This window comes from Diabrotica virgifera, chromosome 1, assembly GCF_917563875.1.
Source record: "Diabrotica virgifera virgifera chromosome 1, PGI_DIABVI_V3a".
Lineage (NCBI taxonomy): Eukaryota > Metazoa > Arthropoda > Insecta > Coleoptera > Chrysomelidae > Diabrotica > Diabrotica virgifera.
Window position 1 is genome coordinate 251,086,131 of NC_065443.1, and position 13,491 is coordinate 251,099,621.

General features: G+C 34.7%; 1 protein-coding gene across 2 annotated transcripts in view; it reads right to left on the reverse strand.

Annotated features, from left to right (window-relative positions):
* Positions 1 to 491: 491 nt before the first annotated feature.
* LOC126879077 (cytochrome P450 9e2-like) overlaps positions 492 to 13,491 on the reverse strand; it is a 59,279-nt gene continuing 46,279 nt past the window's right edge. For both annotated transcript variants that reach the window (XM_050641991.1, XM_050641992.1), the window contains 3 exons: positions 6,975 to 7,176; positions 2,560 to 2,802; positions 492 to 1,070 (listed from right to left, as the gene is read on the reverse strand). In XM_050641991.1, the coding sequence (XP_050497948.1) occupies positions 634 to 1,070; positions 2,560 to 2,802; positions 6,975 to 7,176 (882 nt within the window). In that variant the 3' untranslated portion in view covers positions 492 to 633. The remainder of the gene's footprint in view (positions 1,071 to 2,559; positions 2,803 to 6,974; positions 7,177 to 13,491) is intronic.

Here is a 13,491-nt window from a genome sequence, read left to right on the forward strand (position 1 = left end):
GTCGGTCAGCTATATGACGGACAGAGCCGATCGGTCGGCCCAAATGAATGTACAGGGTTATTCAATATATTTTGCCCCCTTGTAAACTGCAAATATAAAATACAAAAGTTACTCGATTTTTAAAAGTTTTTTTAAGGTACGTAACTTTAATCGAAGCCAATCACTTCTCCCTGAACACTATCTGAGCTTGTCAAATCTAATTCATTCAATATCAACCACCAAAAGGCAAGCTGTTTGATTTTGGGGAAGTTCGGTAGATCGTATAGTATAGATGTTATCATGTCTAGACTGTCCCAGCTACTTCTGCCTCAAATGTATAACGGAATTCATGATCTCTCGTCTCCATGATGATGTCAGAAGTAGCTATGATGAAGATATGAAAACTTTAAAATTGCTAAGACGAAGTGGAATCAGAAAAACCTTTATCAACCGTGTTACAAAAAAGACAAAGGTTGTGAAAAACTAACGTTTAAAAAGAAAAATGCGACATATTTTAGGTTCTCGCAACTATAGATTTTATTTTCTAGAATCTTAAAGCAAGTATTCTACCTACACAGCAATATTGAAAAGCAAATACAATAGCATATTCTACAATGTTTAGTTTTGTAATAGGTATGTACCTCTTGGCATATTTTATTTTTTTATTTTCTTCAAGTTAAACCAAAATCCGCCTTCTGCTGTAACATTGAATTGTTTCTTGGATATTTTTAATGGTACGTTAAGTTTTGCCGAAGGTTCAATTATAAAATTGACCAAAAGATAAAATAGCACCACTTTCGTTTCTAAAAGAGCAAATCGAGATCCTATACAGTTCCTAGGACCAATGCCAAAGGGAAGGTATGTGTACGGGTTTATTTTTGACTTGTTTTCGTCGTTGAATCTTTCTGGGTCAAATCTGTCAGGGTTTTCGTAGAATGCCGGATCCCTATGTATCGGCCATATGGGAAAAAGAATAACTGTGTTCTTTTCAATATAAAGGGGCTTTTCGTCTGGTGTTGCAGGAGGGATGGTGTAAGGTCTGGTACATAGTCTGTCAGCCATTACAGCGATTGGCCATTTTCGTAAAGTTTCTGAAAAAAGGCAACATATTAGTAGAACTGTTTTAAAACTAATTTCTATATCATTTTATTTTCGTAACAGGTAACGTAAATTAATCACAATCGTTGTAGGATTGGAATTATTTTATACATTTGTCAAGACTTCTCCTTATGGTGCCTCTCCGTTAGGGACGTTGGAGACTAATATGGCCATTTTGACAGCTATTTTAAAGGTTAAGTAGTGGTTAGTTAAACAATTTTCGTAGGTTATGCAGCTAGGATACTATTCTTCTTCCTGGATCCCTTTTCCATGCACTTTACCTTGAAGTATGGTCCTAAGTAAGACATATCCGTATTATGTACTACATGGCCCAGGTATTCCAGATTGCGACATTTTACGATAATAAGTAGTTCATGCTCTTTACCCATTCTGTAGAGAACGTTTTCATTGACAACTTTATCTGTCCAGGACATCTTCAATATGCACCTAAAGCAGATCGCTTCAAGTCCCTTCAGTGACCCTTCAGTCATGACTAAAGTCCGGATTATAAGCATTTTGCTTTCTTTTACTTTTTTTGCTTATAATTAGGATTTTTAGTAAAAATGCTAATTTTAAAGATACGTTGCTTATCTTTGTTTATTTTACTTCTTAGGATAAACTATAGTTAAATTTCATGTATAATACTTCCTGTCTTAAGCAAAATACTATGAAGTATACAGAGCTAGAAAACTCCAATAATTCAATAAACCATATGGATTTTAATCCTTTAGGCTTAGGACATAAACGAGAAAACCCATCGTTATACCTATCCATGTAATAAACTAATATTTGTCTGCAGACAGCCCAAATTTATTATATTGTTGTAAACTACTTTTCGAATCGGTACATTTGTCTAAATTTAAATACGCACCAATCACATCTGTAGATTTTGAAAGAACTTTTTCTATATATTTATACAAATAGAAGACAGCTTTTTACAAGAAAATTTTGAAAAACATATTATTGTTAATTGTTTTTATGCTGATGGTCATGAATAAAAAATATATTATGTTAATTTTTTTTAAATTTTTTTTTGTTATATTAGAGTTTAACACTTTTGTATTTTTTTATTTATTGTTAATATAAAACCTAGGAAAATTAAAAATAAATGTAATTTAATGTTAATGCCCTATATTCATATTTATATCATTATATTATTCATGTTTACTTACAGGTTTTTTTTCTTGAACCTTGCTTATTTCATAAAAACTTTGCTTATTTTTGCGACATTTTTTGCTTATATAAGTGCTTATTTTGACCTTTCTGTCATGCTTATAATCCGGACTTTAGTCATGACTAAACTCCATATAGAAGAACCGAGAATACGTAACATTTTAATGAACTCACTATTATTTTTAATTTTATATAGTGACTGTTAAAAAGTTGAGATTCTCTGCCATTTGAGCAATCCCTGCTATTATAAGAGTATAGGAGTAACGAAAGAAAACTTTAAGATTTAGGTTGAAAAATGTTCAGTTTTACCTGAGACAACCATGTCCAAGTACTTCATTTTCAACAGACCTTCGTAGGTTATCTTTCCGTTGCATTCTCTAAAAGTTTCTTCGACTTCTTCTCTCAATCTATTTTGGATATCAGGGTTCACTGCTAATTCATAGATTGTAAAACACATCAACGACGATACGCCATCGAAGCCAGCAAAGAAGAAAATCAGAGCGTGAGCAGCTATATCTTCATTGGTGATTTCTTTGGCACCTTTACCATATCCTACAAAGAGAAGATATATCAGATTGTATATTAAAAAAAAATTATTAAGGTATTATTTTTACATATCAGGGATTCTTCCTCTTGATGTGCCTATCCGTGACGAATGTTGGCGATCATCATGGCAATCTTTAACTTATCTGGAGCAGCGCGGAAAAGCGGTGCAAAATGTTGAACCAGGTTCTCAGATCCTTTAACCATGATGTTCTTCTTCTTCCTGAACCTCGCATTTCAAATATTTTACCTTGCAGAACAGCTTGTAGGAATTTATATCTGGATTCATTTTGCATGTATCTGAAGTATTCTAACTTTGGAGATTTGATAGTGGTCAGTACCTTTCGGTTCTTCTTCATTCTTCTCAGGACCTCTTCATTTGTATTCTCTTATCTCTTGGTTGTTGGTCCATTATTCATTTATTATGGAGCCGAGGTAATTGTAGTGCCTCACTCTTTCTATAGTTTCTAATTATTTTTAGATCTTGGTTGTCAGTTCCTACTTCTTTTAGTATTTGCATAATCTTGGCGTATTTTACTCGATCAAACAACTTGCTTTCTCTTGTGCACTACGAGCCCATTCTCTCTCCGATTTTCTGATTGGAGGTGACGGTTTCTGAGGTTGTGTCATTTTTCTCGTGGCTTTTCATAGCGAATAATCACTATCTTTAGTGGAATCTAAATTTTCCAAGTAGATCAAACCAATCACTGAATTGATTGGTTTTTGAGGTCTTCAAACAGCTATTTTAATTCCCTTGATGCACTATTGAATCTACGCTTATCAGCAGGATCTCTGGTCTGTTGCCATCTTTTCCTCAATCTTCTCTTTAGCAACATTTTTTCTTTGACTACTTGTTCGCAGTTATTTATTATGCATTTATCTTGTATTGTTGGAGTTGCTTGCCAGGCAGCTGATTGGATATTTGTAGTTAGTTGTTCCACAGCAAGAAAAAGGTCATCTTTGGTTTTTAGTGGTATGTCTAGAGACACCTTGTTCTCCAGGATAGATCTGAATTTTGAAGTGTGTGAAGCACACACTGATAGATCAGTGTGTGCGTCTGGTATGAAGTGAGGAAGATATTTCTTTAACAAATACCTGGGTTCCAACTGTGAATAGTGTAGGCGAGTGATCAGATGATAATTCGTGGCATGATGTAGCTTTTATATTAGACCTAGGGATGTTCTTAACTACAGCAAAATTGACCAAATCGGGGATTTTATTTCTGTCCGAGTGCCAATATGTTGGTTCGCCGCTTGATTCATAATTCATATTGTTCGACTCTATGATATTAAGGAGAACTTGTTACGGTTTTTTTTAAACCTTCACAATTCATTTATATATGTTAAACTGAAAGATATTTAAATACTTTAAAACCCCCTGGTTACGCCTAAGGTAGCTCCTATAAAACAGTCAGTTGGTTCGTTCGCAAAAAGGTTCTGTTCTGTTGATTTGTTTAGGAATGGTTTGAGATTCTAGAAATATGCTGTCTTTCTCTCGTTCACAGGTTGTGCATAGGTTCTTGTCACGTAACTGAATCAGCCAGTGGTTCCGTGCTTAAATGGTTCGTCTGAGTTGGAACTAAGATCGAATGACATTAAGCAAAGACGGATGGCATCGGGTTTTTCTTGGATTGCAGGAGGTGAAACCAAGCGGTCTAACTGTATATAATTTTACATGCATCTGATCTGCGACGGAACTGACGTCACATACTGTTTACAATTTCTGACGTGAAGTTGGCGTTGACAGGTGTTTTTGTGGTTAATAAACAATAAATATTTTATTTGGTGACATATTTTAATGTAAAATACATTGTAAAACAGGTAACATTATGTATTAAGGAAATATTAAGTCAATAATTTAATGCATTCCTTCATAATAAATCAAGAAATTATTCCGGAAACCAAGAGTCGGCCATTGTTATGTCAAGTTATTAGCTACTTTTTATCAGCTACTTTGGACGCCAGAATTTTGCTCATAAGTTCTATCCTGGGTGTTTTTATATCAATGGGTGAAACTTTGCTAATCCCTTTCCATCGGCGAAAATAATACATTGGAAAAGACTGTAAGACTTGTACACACTTCTAAATAGGTCAAAACGGAAAACAGGTGTATGTTTTCAAAAAACTTTTGATAGTGTGTAAAAAATATATTTTATATCAGCTAAGTACTTTCAACACATAACGTGCCATCATCAGAGCTTCCTAAAAGGACATATTTAAGATAAGATTTTTTCATATAAAAAATGAGTGAAAAACTTACGTCCTCTTAAAATACCTTCATAGAAGAGCAATTGCTTAACAACACAACAAAAACACAACACTTTTGTTGTGTTGTTAAGCAATTGCTCTTCTATGAAGGTATTTTAAGAGGACGTAAATTTTTCACTCATTTTTTATATGAAAAAATCTTATCTTAAATATGTCCTTTTAGGAAGCTCTGATGATGGCACGTTATGTGTTGAAAGTACTTAGCTGATATAAAATATATTTTTTACACACTATCAAAAGTTTTTTGAAAACATACACCTGTTTGCCGTTTTGACCGAAAATAATACAGCCCAAGTTTATGGAAACATCGTCTCGAGGAACTTGTGCCAGTGACGGATTTTGGGCTGTATATTTTGTTGTGCCGATGGACATTTGTTTGGTTACGGGACATAACCTCTTGTGACTTGTGAGGAAAGACACCGTGACAATTCTCTTGTGGCCACCTAACACCAACAAGTAAATATCTTTAAAGATACTATTTAGCGTCTCGTATTTCTACTGTCTCGTATAGTCCCAACTGACAGTTTTATTTTCTCTCCTTGGTAGGCTAATTTCGTGAGGACACACCTTGGGGACTAGTGGCTGTCCGTTGTCCAACGCCTAGTTAACCAGGAACACCCACCTACAAGGCCGGTAAGCAAGAATAGGAAGTCAGTATTAACCGTATCACCTTTATTTTTATATATTCCATATACCCTATACTGTGTCTATACCTACCATTTTTTTTCAGATCTAAGTCCTTCCTGTTACCCTCATTGTACACCTAATTTAGCGCTATACGAGGGTATTAACTTTAACAGAGTAATTACAGGGTAGTATATATTTATTGTAGTTAGTTAACTCCACAGGTAGACTTGCAAGAGGTAGGTATTTGACACTTTATGGGGTTAATTATTAAAAATATCTGATAATAATACTAATATAGTATATTTACTGTACATATCTGATTCTTGCTTAACGTAGGTACGTTTTATTTATCAGGGTGTAGTGAATATTTATATTTTCCATATTAAAGGTATTAAGTTGTATATGTATGTGATAAGTTAGGGCCTTTTTAAGTCATAGCAATATTTTATAGTTAATAGTTCCTTATATTCTGATACAATTCCCCTTATTTGTTTCATTTTCTGTTTTTCATTTTATGTTCAATAAATAATTGTAGTTATAGGTTGTTTTAATGCTCAGGAATAACCGGATCGCCTTCTACTAACCCATAATAAATCCCTGAGATGAGATAGAGAGATTAACTGAATATTTTGCATTTTATTTTCATTATATTGATTCAGTATCATCTCTCGATCTTTATTTTATGTAACAAACCTACCTCTCGGAGTGATTAGTCTTGATCCCCATCTGGTATGTTTGGAATTATAGTCCCTGCTGCAATGAAGCGGCTAGCGACTCCCAACTCCCAAGTGAATTGTAATAATCTTTAAATTGTTCGTTTGTGATAGAGTGTCGTGGGGGGCAATACAGCTCAGATAGTGAAGTGGTCCATTCCAGTCTTCAGCCACAATATTGGTCGCTTGAATATGATCTGTTTGGTACTCGCCAGTAATACGATGTTTTATTGTATTTCTAACTATAATAGCAGAGCCTCCATGTGCGGATCCATATGGATAATTAGTAGTATATAATATAGTACCTATAGTTTGGAAATTTAAGGTAACTTTTTTGTGTAAAGTGAGTTTCGGATACTAGCAATATATCTATTTTATGAAGGTGTAGAAAGTATTTGATTTCCTGTGTATGTTGTGTTAAGCCATTGGCGTTCCATGCAGCTAGTTTTAGAAACGCCGCCATATCAGGGATGAACTGTTATAATTAACACAGGTATCAAATAGACACGTTTAACAAATAATATATTATAATAATCTGACACTTTGTAGGAAAGCCTTTAAAACTGTAATTTACCTAAATCTGCTTCTTCTACTACAGCAAATCCAGTATCTATAACCTTCTCTTCTTTCTGCTGAATTCCTTTTCTGGCCTCCATTAGTAAGTGGATCATATCAGGACGAACAATCCCTTTCTCTTCTCGAATTCTGACTGTCTTATTAATCAGGTCCATAAAAAATTCATTTAATTCTTTGCCAAAAATTGTAACTTTGAAGAACTAAAATTGTAATATAGATATGAATGCATATAATATACATAAGGAAGCATGCTCATTCTCATAAAAAGTAATATGTTAGGAAAAAATTTAAACTTCGAAAGAGCGCGCTGTCGTAAATTTTACGACAAAAACATTTGATCAGACTCTCCGCTCATATCACACAGTCTAGCACGTCGAGTTTCTGGATTTGTTAGGTTCAGTAATTCAGTATGTTTCTAAACTAACAACCTGTCGGGTGTACATATAGATGTTTAATATATGCGGTAGCGGGTAGATACTCTTTTATGTTCCCGGTGGAAGATCGATCTACTTCAAGGATGCGACCCTGCCCACGTGAGCCATAATTATCTCCCAATCTCCTGGTACCTGGGAGAAATTATGTCCTAAACCCATTCTCCCACCTAATTACCAAAGTTTCCCTTTCCATATCCTACTCTGTCAGACAGCAGCATCAGAACCAACATAGAGCGTAAGGGAAATGATCCTGGATCGATCTATTATTGGATACTGGAGCTGTTAAAATAACCGAACGATTGCCGGTATAAGTAATCACCCACTTGTTGGTCAACAGCTACAGGTGGAAGAACCGACACGTGGTAGGGCACTTCATTGCCCTGGAGTCGAGAAATTAACTCCGAAGGCGGAAGAGCTAAATTAGTCAACGGCATTGAGATGTGGAAAGCCACGGGATGACTACCACATTAAAGATCCGCGTGGATATCCTTAGTAAAAATCATCATGGACCCACTAATTGATAATTTACTTAATGATCATGGAGCTCGGAATCCAAGATCCGGCAGGGTAGGACAATCAGATTTAGACGACAGGGCCTCTCAGGTCGTCATCAAGGTAAATCCCTGTCAAACAAATAAGAATAACTCTATAGCATTGAAAATTGGAACATGGAACGTAAGAAGTTTATACCAATCAGGCAAACTCGATAACGCTGTGTCGGAAATGTGCAGAATGAAGATTAACATACTGGGCCTTAGCGATATACAATGGCCTGCATCAGGAAAATGTAACACTAGAAATGGAACACTGTATTATTCCGGAAACAACGACCCCAATCGCAAACAGGGAGTTGGAATTATAGTTGATAACAATTCTCGGAAACCGTTTGTAACTTTGTTCCTTACTCTGATCGAGTATTAATGCTGTCTCTCAACTCTCATTTAAATCGTAAAATAAATATAATCCAAGTATATGCACCCACTGCAGACAAGGATGAAGACACCATAGAGGCCTTCTACGAACAAATTGGCAATGTCTTAAAGCTAACTAAAAGACATGACATAAATATTATAATGGGCGATTTGAACGCTAAAGTCGGTCAAGGAGAAGTGGAGAATTGTATGGGGCGATATGGACTCGGGGAAAGAAATGAACGTGGCGATTGGCTTGTTGATTTCTGTATCAATGAGAAATTCATAATTTCAAATACCTTGTTCAAACTTCCTAAACGTAGACTATATACATGGAAGTCACCAGCTGACAATAACAACAAAATAGTCAAAAATCAAATAGATTATATTATCGTCAACAGAAGATATAGAAATTCTATAATATCATCTAAAACTTATCCAGGAGCGGACATATCCTCCGATCACAACCCGGTTGTTTTGTCTATGAGAGTGAAACTAAAGAAGGTAAAGAGCCCTAGCTCCAATAAAATCATGGATACAAGGCGGCTCAAACAAGACAAGACCTATGCGGAAACGAAATTTAAAATAAACGAGAACTTAAGTAAAGTCAAAGAAGATAGTGCGGAAACTCTGACTGTTGACCAAAAATGGGGAAAAATTCAACATGCCTTAGTATCAGTTGGAAAAGAAACACTCAAACCACTTGGAGAAAAAACAAAATCTTGGATGACAGTAGAAATTCTTGAACTTATGGAAGAACGAAGAAAACATAAAACAAAAGACCCGAATAAACACAAAGAAATTCAGAGAAACATCAGAAATAAAATTCGAGAGGCAAAAGAGAAGTGGCTCTCCGACAGATGCAAAGAAATAGAAGACCTTAATAAAAAGTATGGCAGCTTTAATTTACACAAAAAATCAAAGAAATGACAGGTTCTAGAAAAAGCACAAGAACGAGTACCCTTAAAAATGATAAAGGGGATATTATTACTGACGTGAAGGAGAGATTGTGTCAATGGACCAATTACATCCAACAACTCTTTAATGATGAAAGAGGAGAACTGTCATTAGAAATCACAGAGGATACCGTACCACCAATATTAAGAGACGAAGTCATCTATGCCATAAAAAACACGAAAGAGGGTAAAGCTACTGGACCAGATGATGTGCCCATCGAATTATTAAAACTTATTGATGAAGATTGTATTGATGTAATGGTTGAACTCTTTAATCTAATATATCAGACTGCCACAATCCCCAAACAATGGCTGCAATCGACCTTTGTAGCAATTCCCAAAAAGTCAAGTGCAATAACCTGCTCGGATCACAGAACAATATCTTTAATGAGTCACACTTAAAGCATTTTTGAAAATAATACATAGTAGAATTGTTAAAACTCTCGAATATGAAATCAGTGACACACAATTTGGCTTTAGAAACGGTATGAGCACACGAGATGCTTTGTTCGGCTTGAATGTGCTGGCCCAGAGATGCATGGACATGAATCAGGATATGTACTTATGTTTTGTAGACTTTGAAAAGGCATTTGATAAAGTTCAACATAAAAAGCTTGTAGATATATTAAAAAGCAAAAATATTGACAGTCGTGACATGAAAATTATATCTAATATATATTGGAATCAAACTGCCAAGGTAAGAGTTGACAACCAGGACACCCAAGATATCAAAATACAGAGAGGAGTCCGTCAGGGTTGCGTGCTGTCTCCACTACTTTTCAATGTCTACAGTGAAGCGGTATTTCAAGAAGCGCTCTCAAATTCAATAGAAGGTATATCTATCAATGGAGAAGTTTTGAACAACTTACGTTTTGCAGACGATACAGTAATAATAACAGATAACAACAATGATTTACAGAACGTAATGAAACGCCTTAATGAACGCTGTCATGAGTACGGACTGAAGATGAATTTAAAGAAAACTAAATGCATGATCATAACTAAATCAGCACACGTAAACATTCAGTTAACTATTGAAGATACTGTGATTGAGAGTGTGGATAACTACAAATACTTAGGAACATGGATAACATCAAATGTAGACCAAACCAAAGAAATTAAGACACGTATTGAAATAGCACGTGCATCATTCATTAAACTTAAAAAGTTTCTTTGTTGTCGGGATATAAGGTTAGAACTACGCCTAAGGATGCTTCGATGTTACGTGTTCTCTACTCTTCTTTATGGCTTGGAAGCGTGGACGTTGAAACAAGTCCATTTGAATAAGTTGGCCGCCTTTGAATTTTGGTGTTACAGAAGAATCCTATGAATATCATGGATTCAAAGAATGTCGAACGTGGAAGTAACTAGAAGGATAGGAAATCAACCGGAAATAATACTAACTATCAAAAGACGAAAACTTGAGTACTTGGGACATGTGATGAGAGGGCAAAAATACTCATTATTACGCCTTATTATGCAAGGCAAAATCCGAGGAAAGCGAAATGTGGGAAGACGAAGAACATCCTGGCTTAAGAACTTACGGGAATGGTTCGAATGCAGTAGTGTAGAGATATTTATAGCGGCAGTCAACAGGGTCCGCATTGCCATGATGATTTCCAACCTTCGATAGAAGATGGAACTTAAAGAAGAAGAAGATCGACAAAATATCTTGGAAAATGGATCCTGACACTAAAACGCCTCAGGTTATACTAGACTACAATAAAACGAAAAATGGAGTGGACACTCCACTCACTATCTGGGAACCTGGGTTGATGACAAAAATGACCAAAGCAAAGAAATTAAAGTCCGAATTGAAACTGCAAGGCAAGCATTTATAAAAATGAAGACACTGCTTACAAACAAAGACCTTCAGTTGCCTCTCAGATTGAGAGCTTTAAGATGTTACATATTTTCTATATTGCTATACGGAATGGAAGCTTGGACATTGAAGAAACAACACATAAGAAGAATAGAAGCGTTCGAAATGTGGTGTTACAGAAGGATATTGAAAATTCAGTGGGTTCAAAGGATTACCAATGTTGAAGTGCTACGACGTTTAAATAAGGAGTTAGAAATTATGAAAAGTATAAAAACTAGAAAACTGGAATATTTGGGTCACATTACCAGAGGAGAAAAATATGAGTTGCTGAGAATTATTATGCAAGGAAGGATCCAAGGAAGAATAAGCATAGGAAGAAGACGAATCTCCTGGCTGAGGAACCTTAGAGAATGCTTTAACTGTAGTTCATTACAACTATCCAGAGCAGCAGCCAACAAAGTGACCATAGCCATTATGATATCCAACCTCCGATAGGAGAGGGAACTTGCCACATAACAATTTCATGTTCTTAGTACTTAGTAGATTCATAGAACATACTTTTCAGAAAAAGTATATACTGAGAATATGCGTAATTACCATTGAGAATGTGCAGAGCACATACTGCGTATATACTACATTACAGTACTTAAACGTTCTATACATATACTTAGAATGTACTACCGAACTTCTTTTCAGTACATACTAAGAATATACTTTTTAGGATATTCCAAGGACATGCTATAAACCTTCTATTTATATACTTAGAACGTACTACCGTATATCTTTTTAGTATCTGGGAAGAATATACTTTTAAGAAGTGCTTATCCCAAGGAAGTGCTATATTAAGTGCTACTTACCTACTATTTAAGTAATATTGAGTTACCAAAATGAATCATATTTTGAAGCACCGCAAACAAAATAAAGAGATTATGTATGTTCCTAATAGTCCTACTCCTTTTAGTACTTTATCTGCAAACGAACATTTTTGTTTCGTTAATACAATTAATGTTTAAATAATTTTACCATACAATTAAAACAATTTTAAGAAATTAATTCGTCCAATACTAACTACATATTACATAAATTTTATTATTTATTCTATAAATAACGAAGCTAATTATCCATAAAACTAACATTATTAGATATATCTGTATATGGGAGGCATACTATCCTAAGTCCATTTTTTCAGAAAAATACATTATTGCATAACTGGGATCGGAATACCCTATATTATTCAGGGGAATACTATACTAAGTCCAAACTCTTTTAGAAACGAAATTAGACGAGAAACTATGTATAGTATGTCCAGTTTGCTTTAGAGGTATATAATCTTATCTGGACTTAAACTTATATTCCTCCAAATTAAATATTATGAACCGGATCCTAAGTCCATTATAGGATTATATGCCTCTCAAGGAAAATATATCAAGTATATAATAAAATATACACACACGTGTGCATTTTCGTGGAACTTATTCTTTTTAAAACAAACTCAAGTTAAATGCATAGTATATTAAGTGCACATCAAGTGGTAACTGTTTAGAATATTGGTTTAGTAATTTTATGGTTTACAGGCCGCCCTAATTTATTGTGTTTATGTCTTTTGGAGGAGATTGGATTTCATTATTACTTAATTTATTAGATTGCACTAAGCAGTATTTTAACGAAAAATCGTCATTAATGACAGACAGGCGCATTCTGGAAATAATATAATATTTAGTTTTTAACGTACCAGCATAGCAAACAGATAACAGATTTAAAGTCGAATGCGTGTTATTTTAAAGAAGGTATTTAGTGAGTCTTTTATTGATTTAACAATGGCTTTTCGCAAAAGAAGTTTAAGGATATTAGATTTGTCGCTCTCCGACATACCTAAGTCTTTAAATACAGACCCCAGATTACAAAAAGGTAAGTTTTTATCACTAATTTACTATTTTTTTCAGTTAGTCGTGAAAAAATAAATGCAATATTTACTGCTTTTCTAAATATTAATAAAAATATCTTTAATAATAATCATTTTATTTAAACTCTGCTTCAGTTGTAACGAAACTTTCTATTGCAGGTGAAGATAAAGAAACCCTACCACATCACGAACTTAGCGATATATACGGCCAAGATGCAGCCATCAAATCGGCTAGTGTTGCAGAAGAAAATCACTCTAAATAAAGTTCTGTGGTAAGTGCCAACCTTTATTTAAGTGACAGCGATGACTCAATAAAGGATAAAGATTATCAACCAGATTCGGACACTGATTCAGATGAAAGTGGAAGTAGGTTTCCTGTACCTTTATCGGCATTTCCAGAAGGTGTGCCAAGTACATCTAATGCTATACCAGACTCTTTACCTAATACAGTAGAAGATACTAGAAATCCCAATCGTCTAGTGACCAAAA